Here is a 19,655-nt window from a genome sequence, read left to right as displayed (position 1 = left end):
CTGTAGATGGAAAAAATTCCATCTACATTTCCTTTTCTATTTCCTTTCCTGTAGTAAAAAACAAAAAAGTGATCCTCATAGTTTTGGTAATTACAGACCTATTTCTCTGACTGGTCTCATTCCTAAGATATGTAAAATGGTCCACTGATATTTGTATGCATAATAAATGAAAATAACTAATCCTAGCAATATGCCTTTTGTGCCAGTTTAGTCCACTGCTATCAACTTGGCAAAAATTACATTTTTTGTTTTACCTGAAGATGACAAGAGAAGACAATTTGTCATTGTCTAATTTGGTGGCATGCATCAGTAGATCCAATCATAATGGTTAGAGTACTTAATGGTTAGAGTCAATATTGTGGTCATTTTTCATCTTTCATCATTTTTCACTTCAATGTTTGGTGCACTATAAATCTTGGCCCATTATTATTCTTATTGTGTATAAATGATCTTAAACTACATTCTGCTATGTGCAAAGCTACCACAATTGTTTGCTGGATGATAAAACAAGATATCTAAATGATGTGCAAATAATAGGATGAAGCTTAACTTTTATAGAATCTATATAGTCCCTACTCCAGAAAGATTTTATAAAAGAAATATGAGTTTAAAACTAAGTCCACTATGATTAAGAGAGTCTTACACATAAAGACTTAAATGCTGAATTAGAAATTAAATTATTTTTTAATGAACACATGGCTTCTGTTAAATCAGAAAAGGAGCAAAAAGGCAACTGTTGGAGAACAAATGAACTCCACTAAGTTCAATTGTATAAAACTTTATTTAACAATATCTTATCACTGAATATTAACCACTATTAATGGTAATCACTGCTTATTAACTAAACTGAATTTTTAACAACAAACATAAATATAACTGAATCATATAAATTAAAATCTGTAATTATTCTGGTTGAATCTACTGATTATGTATCATGTTAACTGTATGAGCTCTGCATCTGAACTGAACTGCCAGCTCTCCGCGCAACTCTTCGGCAATTGTCTGTAGAGCAGCACTCAACAACTCAACAGAAACTTAGACTAGTTCAATAGGCATTTGCAGGATATAACAACAACTCTAATAAGGCCTACCTCAAAGTACTGTTCTACAATCTGGAACAGTGGTAAAGAGAATCATAATTACACACTTGGATTTGTTCAAAGGAAGTTAGTTATTAACTATTTAAACTGAAGGAGAGTGGTTGATCATATATGTTCAATATGAAAAACTTGCCTCTTGGTTTATTGAGAGGCTAACTCAATGAAGTTCCAGATCATTAAATAAATGAACAAATATTCATAATCAGATAATACTTTATTTTTATATTTAGATCATTGTTTTGGTATTAATATTTAATTTTAAACACATTACACAAATAACTTAATTTGAACAATCATTGAGTTTTATTTTGATATAAAGATACATTTTTTTGAACTAATGAGACAATATGTTCTTAGTGTAAAAGTAATAGTTAAGGAAGGTACCGGGTTCAAATCCCTGTCAGGCATGGCATTTTCACACACACTACAAATCATTCATCTCATCCTCTGAAACAATACCTAACAGCGGCCCCAAAGGTTAAACACAAAAAAATTAGTTAAGAAGTAATTTATAACAAACCATTTAGATAAGAAGAAATATCATATGTTTATTTTTAACTGTTTATAAAAATAATGAATAATAACAATAATAATAATTAAACACATACACAGGTAATAGGTTAAGCACAAGTACACAATTCTTGAGTAACAATTTTCATAATAATAAATTTTCAATAAACGAATCCTAAATTGGATGAATGCTTAGAACAAATAATTCTTGCATGAGATCAATACTGAATTAATTGAGTATGTAACTGTTAAGTGTTTTATAGATGGGAGTATACATCTGAGGAATAAGTAAGTTCTGAATAACGTAATTATTGATTGAATAAGTGTGTAGAATAGACAAGTCTTGAATAAATGTAGTAGTTGTTTAAATAATGCATTGGAGAATGAGTTGAATAGACATAAATTTGGGTTTGAATAATTATGTGAAGTAATCTCAAATGTAAACATAATCTTGAAATTAATACTTGAGTAATGCAATACACTGTTTGGAGGGATTTCTTATTAGACAAGACGCAGTAAAACTGGCTAACTTCCTAATAAGCAAATTGCTTGTGAGAAGTAGATGATTCAATGCATAATGGACAATTATGTAATGCTTCTCTTGTAGAATTGAGTATCTACAATGGGTAATTGAACTCAAAAGAATTACATGTTAAATAGATGCCACAGAAATACAGAAAAAAGTCATTAATAATCATTTAACTAATTCTTCAAAATCAGTAATTAAGCACAGTTTGTTTATTAGCCAACCAATTATTCCATTAGTGGTTTTTACATCTACAACATAAACTAGGTTGTCAGATCCCGTAAATATTTTTGTTATCAAATCATATTTCCATTGTAAGAGAGCAGTGTTTTCATCTAGTATTAAAATTAAATCTCCTTCACATGAGTTTTTCTTAATAGTTTGCAATTTGTTATGTTGTTATAACTGATGTAAGTAATCCTTACACCAAATATTCCATATAGATTGTGTAAATTTTTTAATTAATTGGCAATGGCCGAAGCTACTGACAGAAGTTTCAGTGATATCAGGATTAGGAATTGTAGTCAAAGGAGATCCAATAAGGAAGTGCCCAGGAATCAGTGGTTGTGGATCTCTTGAATTAGAAGATACAGTATGTAGTGGGCATGAGTTTAAAATAGCTTCAATCTGTGTGGGTATGACAGATAGTTCCCAGAAGTTTGTCCTATGATACAATAAATATGATATTTAACACTCTTTAATCTGCTTTCCCATAATCCACCAAAGTGTGGGATGAAGGAGGGATAAATGACCAATCTATTCCTTGCAAAGTAGTGAAGGTATGAATGTTGTGTTGGAACTCCATTGAATTAAATTTCAAAAATAATTTGTGTAAAATATTATTTGCCTTAAGAGTTTGTTCCATTATCAGAAAACATTTGTTTTGGAATTCCCATACATGAAATAAATCATTTCAGTGTGGTGATGAAATCTTTGCAGTTAAATCAAATACTAATTTTAAACGTATAGCTTTAGTTGAGAGGCATATAAATAAACATTTATAAATTTTTGGAATGATTTGTGGTCTCTGGCTGCCACAACAAATTACCAATGTTCCACCATAGCTGACAGCGCAATAAGAGAAAGGTTTAGGAGTGAGTTGAACAGCTGGAAATTAACTAAGTTGTTGGTTTAATCGTTTAGCAATAAAGCAAAAACACTTTAACACTTTCAGACCTAAACCTTAATAACATGACTGGACTGAAGCCTGGGTGTTTTTGAGGTGTCTAAAAAATTATAATAAGCTAGTGCATATACATAACCAGTTGTATGTTATATCACCTCAAATAGAAAGAAATGAGCTATCATTAAAGATAAAAATATCTGTAATAGATCACTTAGAAAAAAAATTGTCACTATCTATACTTCCTTCAAATTTCATAAAAATACAAAATAGCAACAGCGCATAGTACTAGTCAATAAACATACAAAATTGTTGTAATGTGTACATATCATGACATTTTATACTGTCTATAAGATAAAATTTTACACTTTCTAATGAAAAAAAAAAATCAAAAATTTATAATAGATGTAAAATTATAACAAATTTTTGAAAATTGATTTGTGTTTCAGTACTTTTTCACACAAGTAATCAATCAATCATAAAATAAATCAATGAAGGAAATGTTACCAATATTTATTAATTTAATTTTACAAACATAGTTCACTGACATAGTTTCTAAATATATTTACATTAGTTTTGTTAAGTTTTTTTTTACATACAGTAATTAGACCTAGTGTGGTACAATTTGAAGCAAGTAGATAAGCACAACAGAACTGAAAAGTCAGGGCACCACCAACTTGTTTCTTTTCTCCCAGACTTGCCTGTAGAAGCTTTACAATAAAGACACATTCTACACACAATATAAAATGTTAAAATAAAAAAAAGCCAACAGAAAAGAATCCAGAACACAAATCAAAGCACATAAACAACACCGAATATAACCATACATTTTATAATCTAAAGCACTCTTGAACATAACGTGTTGTTTTTATTGTTATTAATTAAAACATCCACTAGATAGCATTGAAATTCATATTGAATTTTTATAATGAACTACTGAAAGAGTCTACAAGTCCTAGCAATGAGTATAAGCCCACCACTGTTTATTACGCATTTAAATGTAGCAGCCCAACATATACTCGGGCTCTGGCCTTACAAACAAAATAACCTTGTCGGTATATACTCGAGCTTAGGCTTGAAAGTGTTAAACACCTTTGAATAATGAATCATATAATAACATTTCCATTGATTATCCAATATCTTTCATGTAAAAAATTATGAACAAATAGAACACCCATGTGTAGGAGATGTGAATGTTCACTTTCAATTATTAATCTGTTACTCTGCGTTAGGATGTAAAATGAATTGATGTTTATTGATATAATGTAACTTGGAATTCTAAAGGTGACCACCTACACAAAGCATTCGATTTGAGTCTATAAATGGATCAAGAGAGAATAAATTTACTTTGTTCATTAATTGACGATCATTTTATATATCATTGATTTATAACCTAAAATATTTCAATTGTGAAAGTCTTATCAAAAATTAAATGTAACATTTCATTCTTTAATACTTAATGTGCCAATTGTTCTTTCAGAGGAGCTTGTTTTAACATTATGAATAAATATAAGGCAATAAATAAAGGTTCAAATTAATTTACAAAGTGACTAAACGTTTTCAGCAGTGTCTTTAGATAATGTAATAGTGAACGAGAATAACTTTATGTTTTTTAGAATCACAATCAGATGGTGAAATACATTCATTAGACAAGAAGTTGTTGTTACTAGTACAAAGTATTGTGTGTTGACATAACCAAAGAGGTCTATGCTACCATAAATTAAGTTTTTGCAGCCTTTCAAAAGAACAACTTTGATCCAGAATATCAGAAGGCTTGTTAAATGAATTAAAGTGACACCATACGGCATTAAAATTAAACTTTCTGAAACTCTATGGTAATAAATAATACTTTCCATCTTTATGATTTACCAAGAATCCAACAGAGAGTATGCAGATCTGAACTTAAGTGAATATGTAGATCTCTACATTGTGATAACTATCAGGTAAGATGTACATTTAATTTGTCACAATTGTTGCATGAAGTATTTATAAAAGAATGCTATCGGTCTAACCAAACCAAAAGGATGATAAATTCCAGGAATAATAGCTTGAGCATTTCTCTTAATTAATACATTATCTTTCTGCTTAGTAAATTGGAATGTCCATGTGTCTGAGCTATTATGCTACAATATATCTACTGTCATAAGTTCTCATCTTTATTTAATAAAATCTTAAAAATTATCATTTGATGATATTATTTTTGGAATATTACTGTACCATTTGTGTAATGGAATGGAACATTGATTTAACAAATAAGTTATTTCTGAGTTTACTTTCTTTAATATATTTAAATTGTCATATCCTGTTATAAGGTTGTTGACATAGAAGTCATTTAATATAGATTGGCAAGCAAATGGAAACTAATCTCTGTTATCCTTTGCAATTTGAACAAGACTCCTAGTACGAGGGTAAATCAAATATAAATCAAAATTTTTGTTTTACAGTTTACTGAAGGATAATAAAAATACATACTCACAATATTATTTTTCTACATAATTTCCTCTTTTGGAAACACATTCTTCCCAGTGGAAAGGTAGTTTTTGACCTCACTATTGTAAAATAAAGGTGGGCGTGACATCAACCAATTGTGCACGAATGCTTCAACAGCAGCATCGTCTTCAAATTTCTGTCCGCCAAGTGCTTCTTTTAGTGGTGCAAACAAATGATAATCACAGAGCAATACGTTCAAACTGTATGAAGACTACACTGTCTCAGTGTAGTCCAGAATAAGGATGCAATTTTTTCTTGAGTTAGAGCTGCAGTATGGAGCCGACCACTGTTGTGAAGCAGAATGATGTCTCGGATTGGAAATTGACGTCTTTTTTGATGATCTGTGAGTTTTGCTTTTTCTAAAAGTTGGCAGTATTTTGCAGAATTCACTGTACGATGTTCATGGAGAAAATCAACATGCAAAACTCCTTTGAAATCAAAAAATACTGTGGCCAGAACCTTTCCAGCTGACAGTCGAGTTTTGGCATTAATGGGTGCAGTTCTCCATTTTTTTGCCACGCCATACTTGGCTGTTTTGATTCTGGGATGTAATGGTGCACCAAAATTTCATCGAAGGTAATGATTCAATGCAAAAAAATTCTCCTTCAGCTTGTTAACAACTCAACAACCACTGGCACACCTCTATTTGATAGAGTTTCTGACCTTCGGTGAGAAGACGAGGAACCCATCATGCTGCCACTTTTTTAAATCCAAGATTGCCAGTAATGATTGCCTGAGCACTGCCGTAGCTTATTCCAATCTCAGAAGCAATTTCTGCAACTGTTAATCAAAGGTTGTCTTTGATAAGGCGACAAACCATGAGAACGTTTTTAGCAGTAGCACTTGTCCTTGGGCAACGTTGGTACCTTCATTTTCAATTGGTTCTTGTCCTTCCAAAAACTGCTTATTCCAATCATACAATTAACTCTTTTTAAGTATGTTGTCCTTGAACTGTGCCTGAAGTCTTCTCAAAATTTTGGATGGTTTCACACCCTCTGCCATGAGAAATTTAATGAGGGTGCATGGCACCCTCTGCCATGCAGTGCATGATGATACTTCCTGCTCTGTGATACTGACTAGAAAAAAGTGGTGAGCTGGCTTTCTAAGATTGGAATCCTCTCCATGGATCCCTACATACAACACTGAGAAGCCATATCCCCCACCATTAGCTATGTGTTAAAATGACAACAAAAATTCTGGTTTATATCTGATTCACCCTCGTAGCTAGAAAAGATGCACTATTTGTACCATCAGTCACAGTTCTCAATGCACAGTGTTGTAATTCTTTGGCAGAAAAATTTTGACATTTGTAGACTACTGTCTTCTGACATAACTAAGATCTGTCTCTATATTTTTTGTATGTAACCTGAAGCTAAGGATTATTGTAAACCAATTTTGCTGGACATTAGGACCAATAATATAAGGTATCATTAAGAGACAAGTTGTTTGAAGATTTATCAGAACCATCAAAAACAACTTGCAACTTAGTTGTTAAGCTAGATTCCTTAATTAGAGATGATATGGTAAGTGAAATACATTTGGCTCTGTAATTAACCAATCATATAAGCTGAGTTCAGACATATGATCTAGTTTTAAATATTCATGCATCAAGTCAGTGTACTTTGTTTTGAGAGAAGGGTCTTGATTTAGCTGGTTTTCTAAATTTAAAAATCTTTGTTTCACAATATTTAGAGTAAAATCAAGGTTTATCTCAGGTTTACATAGGAGTGTAACAATGAACCTTCATGTTCATTTCAACAAATATTTTTTTAGTAATATATTATTTAATTTAAAACTAATATTTTATGGCAATTAGAAGAATTTGAAGTTTACAGAAATCCTAACCTCCTGTTTAATTCTGTATGTAAACAGAACTAAACAAAATATTGTGTCAATGAGTGTGGAAAAATAATATTAAGATTGTGAATAACGTATCAAGTATTATTTTACAATATTTGTCATGAAAACAAGAGATAACTATTAAAAATAAAAACGTGACTGTGGAAATAAAAACACTGCTGACAAACATTTTGTTCTGGTTAGGTTCCATGTGATTTTGTATTATACTAGCAAATACCTCCTCGTTTCAATTTTAAAAATTGAAAAATTGGATGCGAAGATACAACAACATCTCTGAATAACTATGATCTGTTAGATCAAGAGTGTACCTGATGCATGCAAAAGTTAGCCATCAACCAATAAATACTCCGTTTGAATTTTGAAAACTGGATGATTGTTTACAGAGATTTATAAGAGCACCCCATTACACCAGAACAGCACCCCCAAAAGCATCCTGTTTGTAACCAGTTGATGGTGATGATTGGTTTAGCCTTGCACGAGGTGCTCACATCACCTCACAACTCTAGCCTCACATGCAGGAAGCCCCACAGGAAGTTGATTATTATTAAACAGAAATTATTTAAATTTATTTAATATTATTATTTTATTTAACGTAAATTTAATTCTATTATTTTGGCAATAATATTCATTAAATTGATTTGAATCATTCACTTCAATCCCAGCTCACACAGTGATAGAGGCTCACAGTTCTCAGTTCATTAATTCAATTAATTCATTAAAGTTATGCTTCAACTGGCAAATCTTCACTACTACATATTTTTATAAATATGCATTGATATATAAAATATATATACACATTTATATAATTGTGGCGTAAAGCAAACCAATGGTGAAGCACTGGTTGGCTGCACTGACTTCCTCCACAACCCTCTCCCGCTAGAAGGAGTTCATTATCAATTACTTTACACATTATTAAATTTAATTTCTAAGCGTAGATTATTTTTATTTATGTTTTATACTTGTATTATTAGTTACTTATTATTATTTATTAATTTTATTTATTTAATCTCATTAATAAAAAAAAAATAGATTATTAGTTAATATTTAGCAAAAAAATTCTGGTGCAGAGTAGACCAATGGTGGTACACCATATGATTGCGGATGGCTTCCTCGACTCTCTCCCACTAGAATCAGTCCACTGTCAATTAATTTACAGATTAATTCATTTATTTAATTTTTCAACGTAAATTATTTTTATTTATATTTGTATTTTTATTTATTATTACTTATTAATTTTATTAATAAAAGAAAGGATATATTAGTTAATATTTAGCAGTAATAAGATGAAGCAACACCAACAAATAAGAGCAAGAAGAAAGAACATGCTTACATGATCAAACATACTGCCCGTCAAAAAATCAAAGATCTTTTCTTAAAAGTTTGTAATAAATATAAATTAAATTAATAAATTTTACTACCATAATTCATTCATTCAATATCGTATCAGATCTTAACAGAAGTACTTTCAACACTACTTGACAACTACTTTCAACAGAAATAAATCTATATTGAAAATACTATCAATTATCCATTTAGAATTGTGAATATGATTTATACATATAAATAAATAAATAAATAAATATATGTATATAAATATATACATACACCCCCAAAAATATTACACACCTTTTTGGGCAGTCGTGTATAAAAAATGACATTCACAAATATATGTGATTTTCATATAATAACTTAATAGGCATATTACACTCGTCAAACTCCCAGAACCTTTCAATGAGTGATGGGCAATCAAAATTGTAATTTTGAGCAAGTAGGTATCCAGACAGTATGTAACCTAAACTCTTTTGTTGTATTATTGCATACTGATAACTGTGTATGAATTTCTTCGGTTATATTAGATAAAGATGGAACTGAATACCAATTAAAACATCAATTTCAGAGGGAATGTTGAAACTTGGATCGCAGGTTAAAATAATAGCTTATGTCAAAGAAGTCAGATGGTAGTTTATCAGTTAGGTTTTGTAACACAGCATAATTGTATTAAAATTGTAATTTTCAAAACAAGATTCTGAAGTAAGATTAACTGTATGCAGACTGACAAAACGAATTGTTAATGCCTGATATTGGAAAATTATTCTATATGAGTTTAAGTTGTGTGTTTTCAGAGAATTCTTGTATTACCTTTAGTGAATATTTTTTCATCAGTTTCCAGATCAAAAAAGTTTATATTCTAGTTGGACAATTTTATTACCATACATTTCCCTTTAAGTGCCAATAAGTGTAAATGTAGATCTCCTGATTTGGTAGTCATGTTTATATCAGTAAATGATAATAGTTTAAAAATTACCTTTAAAACTGCTGTAATAAACAATCATGAAAGACAAGATTAGTTTCATACGAGGCACATTCATAAAGTAAGGGGTGTTTGGTCATTAAAAAAATAGACTTGTGAGAAAAGGTTTTTACTTACAGTTTTAGTTTACTATATATAATTTTTCACATAATCGCCATTCACTTTTTGAAATGCTGCACCAGTTTCTTTAACCCCTCTGCATAGAAGTTTGCCACCTGCGAACTGAACCAGTGGACAACGATAGTCTTGAGTTCCTCGTTGTTTTGAAATTGTTGTCACCAAGTCACTTTTTCAAATGCAAAGAGAAAGTAGTTATTAGGTGCAAGGTTGGGACTATATGAAGGGTGGTCAAAAAGTTCCCAACAAAAATCTTGAATCTTTTTCTTGGTTAAGGCAATGGTTAAAGACACATGTTATCATGAAGGAGGATTACGCCAGATGACATTTCCCCACGTCGTCGATTTTGGATCCCATGTCACGGTTTGGTGAGCATTTCACAGTACACATCGGCTGTAATTTTGATCCACGTTCCACGAAATCAGCCAAAATGACTCCCTTTTCATAATTTTATCCATTACAGGTTCTTTTACAACCATATTCATTAACCTTGCATGCCTTAAAATAGTTTTTCACCAATTTTGTCATTTTTACAATGGTCATCATCTGAATGAGTGATGACAAAAAACAAAAAGAAATATATACCAAACAACCTTCTGAAATCCCAGTATACGAGGTCTGTAAATAAAGTAATGAGACTGGTTCAGAAAAACTTTTAATTTATAATCCAATTATACATGGACTCCAAATCACCTTCAAAATAGTTCCCTTAGGAAGCCACGCAATGCTTCAAATGGTTTTCCCACTCTTCATAGCAGTGTTAGAACTCAGAAACCAGAATATCCTTTGGATGGTTGATTACATTTTTTTAATGGTTTCTACTGTTTAAAAATACTGTCCTTTGAGGTGTTTTTTTAATATTGGGTACAGGATAAAGTCGCAGGGACTCAAGTCAGATGAATAAGATGGGTGAGGAACTACAGGAATGTTTTACTTTGCAAAAACTCATTAATTGAGAGTACAGTATGACAAGGTGCATTGTCATGATGTAGCATCCAGTTGTCTTTGATGGCTGGTCTCACGCGGGCAACTATTTTCCACAGTCTTTCAAGAATTTCTCAGTAAACATATTGATTTATAGTCTGTCCTGTAGGCAAAAACTCCTCATGGACAATGTCATTATTATCAAAGAAATAAATTGCATGGTTTTAATTTTTGACTTGCTCATTTTTGCTTTTTTAGGACGTGGTGAGTTTGAAGTGTTGCCACTCCTTGCTCTGACTTTTTTTTCTGGGTTGTACTCATCACCAGTAATAACACTTTTTAAAAATCAGGATCAGTTTCAATTCGCCCTAGAAGATCGCGGCACACTTCCATCCTGTTGTTTTTCTGTTCCAACAGTGAGGTTTTTTGGGATCAATTTTGCACAAGCTTTTTTTATGTCCAATTTGTTTGTCAAAATTTGTTGGACTGTGGTATGTTCAAATTAAATTGTTCTGCAATCACTCTGACAGTTAATCGCCAGTCGTACTATATCAAGTCTGATTCGCTCAATATTGTCGTCACTTTTTGACATTAACAGTCTTCCAGAGTATGGATCATCTACAACTGATTCCCTGCCATCTGAAAATAATTTAAACCACCTAAAAACTTGGGCTTTTGACAGACCATGATCTCCGTACGCCCTTTTCAATTTTGAAAAAGTTTTAGCAGCATTTTCACAGAGTTTAACATAAAACTTGATTGCACAATGTTACCCATAATTAGTATCACTCATTTGTGTAACGCAAAACAAAAACTCGTTTCACAAAAAGTTTGTTTTCATCGCACATGGCAACAATAGACTAAAAATATTAATACCTAATATACACTTTACAATGTAGTAACTTTACAATGTTGCCACTTTGGCTGCAAAAAAAAACTTGTCTCATTACTTAATTTATAGACTTTGTATCTACTATAATAAGTAATTATGGATTAATCATTATTTACAATTAATGTAGACACTTACATTTATCTAAATTTTCACAGATACCAGAACGAACACAAAAACGATTTTCAGCAAATGAATCATCAAAATCAACAATACGATAAATACAATGACCCATAACATAAAGTGAATCACAAAGATGAGCTGTTATCTGAAACAAGCATTTTTTTTTCACAGGCAATTAAAAGATAAAATTATTTTTGTGTATCTTGAAATTAAGGCACATCAATAAAAAAATCAAATTAAAATTAACATTATATTTCATTGTATGCAATGTTTAAAAGATGAAAACACTAATGCTAATTAAGATGGTTTTAGTACAAATACTGCAATTGTGAAAAATCAATATATCAGACTGCATACTTTTTACAATACAGCGGTACAATAAAACTGGTAGTTAGTTTGTACCAAAAATGTCTCTAATGAAACCCATCTAAATGAATTTAACATACTTCATCATACATAATGATCAATTCTATGTATCTTTTTTTCAGAAATGCAGTATGTTGTACTGAATTACTATTCAATATAAAATCATAAAATGATAAACTCTTACACAAAACCTAGCATTATTGTTTACAAAAAAAACTTATAAGTAAATAACAAAAAAAAAGAATTTCATTAATTTCTACAACTTTATATGTAGAATTAATTTGCATTACTTTACACTTAGCTAATTATGAAATACATCATTAGTTGTTTATTATCTGTTAGTTAATGATAATACTCCTCATTTGGGAGATAATGATTGTCAGATCAGCAAAATAAGCAACTAACAAACAGCATGAGAAAGCATTGTTGTCAAACATGAAATCAACCAATACTGGAAAAGTACCTCAAAGAAATTAACTGAAATACTGAAAATAGTATGTATGACGCATATTATACTTCAATTAAAATATATATAATAAAAACATTAAATAGTGTAAATATTCAGCATGATCATACAAAAAAGAATGCATATATTCTGCATAATAGGACAAATACTAATGGTGAATGCCACATGAAAAATTAAATCATATTTTATAAACAAAAAAAAACTGTTAAATGAAAATATTATTATAATTATAATTAATAATTATTATTAATAGTAGTTATTGTTATACATAAACATGTTTACATAATAAATAATAATTATTATTATAATATCCTTAGTTATAAGGATAATCCTTAATAATAATATCATTAATTATACTTTCTTTTTAACGGGCCAAGAAGATGCTCTGTGGTGGGGTCCAAACCTCTGTCACCGGATAGGTCGTGGCTGGGAAACAAGTCCTAGGTAACTTGCACCAGCCCCCCACATTAGGCACTGGATCCTGGGACATAACATCCTAGGACCAGCTAACAGACCAGAAGACGTTGCTGAAGACTGCATCAAGACCTTTGCTGAGCCGAGTGAGAATACTGAGTTCTATTCATTTCTTTCAGTAAGTTAGACATCTTCTCATTCCTCCAGAAGTTCTGATATGATGAAGTGGAAGATTGAGAGTCCTAATCATTTTGGTTGAGGCAATAAGGGCAAGAAGCAACCCCCTTGTTCCTGTCAGCAGTGTCTGCATGTGTGTTGAATTTAAGCTGATTGGCCAACCGAGTGCCCAAGGAAGTTTTTAATCTTTCTGCGACAAAGCAAAAGTTGATATATTTTACCTTGAAGTTTTTATATACATGTATATGACGTATGCCTTGTGCTGAAAGTTTTAATTTTGATGAAGCATTTGCTCATGAGTTCATTCTTCATGTTCTATGTTTAATGTATGTTCTACATGGTGTTTAACTTTTTATTCATCTAATTGTTATAATAATAGCTGTAATGACATACATTATGAACTTATTCTAAATATGGTGCTTAAGAAATGCAAATCCTGTGAAAATGGAATTTTTGGAAACCAGGCAAGAATTTTGTCCAAAGTTTGTGAATTAGCCTTTAACATTCCTTGTGTTAATTTGACAAAAGCAGATCTGCCATTTATGATCAATAACGGTTAGTAAATATAGTAAATATATATGTAACCCATGCTCCAAAAGAACAACAGTATGCCTGTAGGTAAAGCTGTTACTTGTATTAGATTCGGAAGCATCCAGATATCTGAGGATGCTGTAAAGAAAACTGATTTTATTGACACTAAGGTTGTAGATATACCTTTAAATATTAAGCTTGATAAGGCTTTGGGCATTTCTAAACTTGATGTCAAAGTTAATGCATTGATTAACACAATTGACAGTATGAATCGTAAAAAAATTTGCTCAAGGAGGAAAACGCTCAGCTTAGAGAAATTATTGAAGTGTTCAACAAGTACATTAAAGTTAATATTAAAAAAACTGTTGCAGAAAATGTGGCCCAACCTTCATATGTGTAGTATTCAACATTTCCTGATGAAAATGAAATGATTTGTGATGTGCAGGCAATGGGGATCAACTTGGGCCATGGTAGCTTCTGGGAAGAAAAAGGGAAAAGTTGGGAATGCTCAAGAGCCCAAGGAAAAAGTTGTTAATAGCTCTCATGTCCCTACAAAACCAGTGACATCCTTTTCAAAAAAGGCGAGAATTACAGGTACTTGTGCTACTGGTACAGACATTGTGGTCATGAAACCAAGAAGAAAGGCTTTACTCGTCATTACAATTACACCAAATATGGAAGCCTCCGAGCTAAAGCTGTTCATTACGAAATGCTCTTCTGTCTCTTCGCTTCAATGTACAAAGTTAAACAGCAAATTCCCTGATAAGTATAGCTCTTTTCACATTTCAGCAATTGAAGCTGAATTTAATGAACTTAGAAAGGCAGATATCTGGCCTGAGGGAGGTTTGGTTCTTCCATTTTACAGAAAGCTTAAGGATGGGAATATTGCAACTGTTTTGCATAGGGAGAATGATATAGTTCAATAATCTAAATATGTTGGTGCTCACGGAGGAGCATATATCTTTTACTAATGGGAGATAAACATCTTAAGATCCTTTATCAGAATGTTTGAGGACTTCGTAGAAAATCAGATGAGTTTTTGGCTTCCATTACAACCTCTGAACATCAGACTGTTGCTGCGACTGAGACTTTCTTCACTCAGTACCGATTACTTCAGTGATAAGTACCTTGTATATAGAGCTGACAGAGATCCAGAGTGCACTAACAAACACTGTGGAGAAGGATCCCTCATTGCAGTCAGCACGGACTTCCATATTTTTAGAAGACATGAACTGGAACTGGAAGAGGAGGATATGGATCGAGGTGAAATTGCACGATGGGCTTAATTTACTGTTTGGCAACCACTATTTTTGTCCTGATTCTTCTCCTGTGATGCTAAAAAATTACTTTGACACGATCAAGCCTATTCTGGACAACAATACTGGTTTTTAAAAAATACGATATTTCCAAAAAAAAGAAAAAAGATTTCATGAAGAGAATATTTAGGCTTTATCTGCTGAAAAATTACAAATGAAAGAGTAACAAAATACTAGAATAAAATTTTGATATATACCTTAGAGAAAAAAGGCACTTTTTCTGCAATATCTCTACAAATTTCTCCTATCAATACAGCATAATACACAGTCTGAAAAGATACAAAAATGTTTCAATTAAAAAAAAAAAAAAAAAAACAATATTAAATTCATCATTTTACTGTCATATAAAATACTAATTTAATGCCAAAGATTAAAGTTTTCAAAAACAGAATAATTTTTTTAAATAGAATCTGGATAGCAATAAAACAACAAACAAAATTTTACAGAAATAATTCAAAGAAATTTCATCCATATATTTTACCCTAAAAAAATAACTCTGAACACCTGAAAACAAGAATAAAGGATAAAACTTCAAGAGATTATTTTGAAGTTTATTTTTTCTCAAAATTTCAGTTTAACTTAAATACTACTTCCAGTATAAGTCAAATTACTTTATATGTAATCATTTTGAAATGAGTACATGACATAAATAGGAACTAATTTTTCTATTAATTTAAAAATTCAAACACATACACAAATTTTGATACAGTTTACTTCACAAGCAAGAACAACACAATCATACTTTGTTTAATGTCATTAATTTAACAGAATGAATTTCCTTAACAAACCACTAACATAGTGAGCACATTTCCCAAGTATTATTATCATAAAGCTTTTACATAATCATTAACAACAAAGGTACTTATTAGGCAATCTAAAAAAAAAAAACATTGTAGTAGTAATGGCCTATTTCAAAATGAAACTGAATGAAACACAGGTATAAAAAAAAGCTTAAAAGATCAGTAGATAAATATTTGAAAAATACATTTGGATAGTATTAATATAAAATATTATTTTAAAGCAATAATAAACAAGATAAAAAACAGTTTCTAAAACTTTCTTTGATACAACATTTCCCACAAGTGCCTACTATTACTCTAAGCCATTATATACTATTTTAAGTAAATGCAATTTTCATTGTTTAAAACGGTGACAGTGGTTAAGAAAATGGTTTTTGGGTACAGTATAACAAATTAAAAAATAATTTTTATAACATTTACAATGACCCTCTTCAGCTCTTTGTTCTCTATATTTTAAGCAAGCAAAAAAAAAGTTTTTCAATTGAATAAGAGAAGAGATATTTATATAGAGCAACAGAGCAATGTGTAACATATTCAAACAAAATTGAAATTAGATAAAAATGTGTAAAAGTACAATACAAATTGCCTACTGTGAATAATAAACAAAATTTTAAGTCTACTCCATAAAATTTATCTGTTTGCCTGTTAATAGCATTCAGAACTGCTTCTTCAAAATAAATATGTAGAAAAAATTTAATGAATGTTTCTTTTAAAATTTTATCAACATTAGTTAAAATCTTTGATATTGCAGTACCAGTTACTTTTCATATGGTAGTGAAATTTCTGTATCAAAATATTCCATCTAATTAATTTCCTCTAGCCTTTTCTTAAACGATCTGTAATCACTTAATGAATAATAAAGTGCTGTCTTTAGTCTTTTCTTAATACTCTCCAAACTAGAAATGGTTCAAATAAGGTCTAAATGAAACTATGGCAATACATTTGCCTCAATTTTTTAATTATTTCCTTATGTACAGCATTGTACATAAAAAAACAATCACCTTGATGCAATTCTCACTTTTTAACTTCAAATTCTGCTTCACATGCATCATGAATAATAGTCAATCAATTAACTGTAATCAATTAAATTCTCTATAATTTGTTGATGAACTTCATTGTCAACAAATTTCTTGCTGACAAAAAACATACTCCAATTAATATTTTAAATCTGAGTAACATAAGTCAGATAGAATGCTACATGTATAATCAATCATGTTTAAAATTTATTTGCCGAGTACAAATCGTAATCAACACTGGTTGTTAAACTAAAAATATATAGTGCTTTACCTTACATTTCAATTTATACTCATGTTTTATGAAAACAAATATATTGTACAGCATGTATTTCATACAAGCAGCTATGTTACATTTTCAGATAAAATAATGTAGGCTGAAATATCTTAATGAAATACATTCATCAACTTTCTTTTTTTTTTAAATCATCGACCTTGATGATTTTTAAGAAAACACACACAATAAGAAATACGAGTTAGTATTATAAGCAATATACATAAAATAATTGTAATAATACTTTTACAATATTAAACCTCCAGTGCTTAAAGTAAGAAACATAGCACCAAAACATAGCACTTTCAAAAAATATTCTAATTAACTGTGTAAATATATTTATGCATCAAATTAAATAAATTTTTCATTGCTACGGATTTTATTTTTTTCACCGACAATAAGAATACTTCTTGAAAGTACAGCATTCTGGGAAACACCATAATTTGTTTACAATAAAGTTTATAAAAATTTATTACTAAAAATATATAATACACTGATTTTAAGAATATTTCTTGACACAATCAATATTAATTTTATTATGAATCATGGCCTGTAGGTATTGATATAAATCAATTATATAATAATTTCCACTTATGAACAATTTTTATTATGTTCTCGAGCGCTTTATGTTCTCGAGTGCAGATATTATCATCAAGAACATTTATGTGCTATGCGTTATAATTGTTTCCTTCACAAATTAATATATTAAATGAATTATAAATACAATTGATCATCAAAAGGTAAAAATAATGTTGATGTCCATCACGTCAGTATGAAGCTCTCAATTGTTAAGATATTTATATATTACTTATATTAATATGATCAACCCAAGTACAGAATTCATAGAATAAAATATAATAGGATGACACCTCCCTTATTCTATAATCCAATCAAGAGTGCTTTCGCAAGTACCTCGCATCATCAGTTACTCTATAATTTTTTAAATCTTTCATTGCAAATTACACATTAAAATTACAATTGAGATTTAAAATTGTTAAAAGATCCTTTTCAAATTAAATCAAAACAGAAATAGAACTAATTTTTTTTTATTCAAAATTTTAAATTGTAAATTAAAATTAAAAATTTCATATATACAAAATATTAAGTCATTAATAAAAAAATTAAATTAAAAGTCAAAATTATAATTAATAATAAAAATAAAATAGAAATTCATGTAGACTAGCTAGCCAAGGTTATTTCATTATGAATTATCAACGTCTAAATATTGTTTAAAAAAATGATATATAGTACTATATAAATAACAGAGATCCTATTAGAATAGTACAACATAGCAATAAATTTAATTTAGATAAACAGGGAGTATGTAGTTTAAAATGCATAAATTGCGATTTGGAATATATTGGGATGTCAAACCAATCTTTTTCAGTGATAATAAATGAACACATTAATTGTATAAAGATGGGAAATAAAGAACGATCCAATTTTGCTATACATATCTTAGAAAATAATTTAAATTACAACCCAGATAATTTTATTAATATTCTTAAATATTCCAATAACCTTCATAAAACCTTCATAACCTTTATAGCAAAAAAATTATATATATCTAAATAGTAGAAATTTTATAATGATGTATTATTTAAACAAATATTAAACAATAATTTTGATTCTTAAGTTGGTTATACTGCTTTATACTAATAAATATAACAATTGAGAGCTTCATACTGACATGATCGAGGTCGACATTATTTTTACCTTTTGACGTTCAATTGTTGTATTTATAATTTTTGTATTTAAAATTCAAAATTCATTTAATATATTAATTTGTGAAGGAAATAATTATAATGCATAACACATAACTGTTCTTGATGATGGATTAATATCTGAAAGCGCTCAGACACAATAATAATAATTGTTGATAAGTATAAATTATTATATAATTAATTCACAATCAATATGGTTTAATGTTCTTATTTCTTTTTATACTGTCCTAGAAGTTTAGTATTCATTTTTATTTTAAACATATTAATATCATTTTAAATGCAGTGATAGACAGTAGTAATAAATTAATAAATAAAATTATAGTAACAAACAACAGGTTATCTGTATTAAAGAAGAAAGAAGAGAAAGACAAAGTTGATAGATTCCATGATGAAAAATGATTTAGCTATTATAAAAGATACCTTATAAAATGATTTCCACTGTGTTACAGATGTGCATCCATTTGTCATCCTTGTCATCATAGCCTGAAATAATTATAATTTTTTTTTTATTATCATAATATAGAAAAATTAGTAGTTTTATCCTTAAAACACACACAGTTTTATCCTTAAGTATAAAACAGTACAAATTTCACTTTTGAAA

General features: G+C 29.7%; 1 protein-coding gene across 1 annotated transcript in view; it reads right to left on the bottom strand.

Moving 5' to 3' along the window:
- Positions 1-19,528, bottom strand: part of LOC142320906 (mutS protein homolog 5-like) — a 52,448-nt gene extending 32,920 nt beyond the window's left edge. The window contains exons 1-3 of the mRNA XM_075358887.1: positions 19,475-19,528; positions 15,441-15,512; positions 11,989-12,118 (exon numbers count right to left, since the gene is read on the bottom strand). Of these exons, the coding sequence (XP_075215002.1) occupies positions 11,989-12,118; positions 15,441-15,512; positions 19,475-19,522 (250 nt within the window). The 5' untranslated portion in view covers positions 19,523-19,528. The remainder of the gene's footprint in view (positions 1-11,988; positions 12,119-15,440; positions 15,513-19,474) is intronic.
- Positions 19,529-19,655: the final 127 nt, after the last annotated feature.

The sequence above is a fragment of the Lycorma delicatula genome, chromosome 3 (genome assembly GCF_047948215.1).
Source record: "Lycorma delicatula isolate Av1 chromosome 3, ASM4794821v1, whole genome shotgun sequence".
Classification (NCBI taxonomy): Eukaryota; Metazoa; Arthropoda; class Insecta; order Hemiptera; family Fulgoridae; genus Lycorma; species Lycorma delicatula.
The sequence above is the reverse complement of the archived record's forward strand: the minus strand, read 5'-3'. Positions and strand labels throughout refer to the sequence as shown.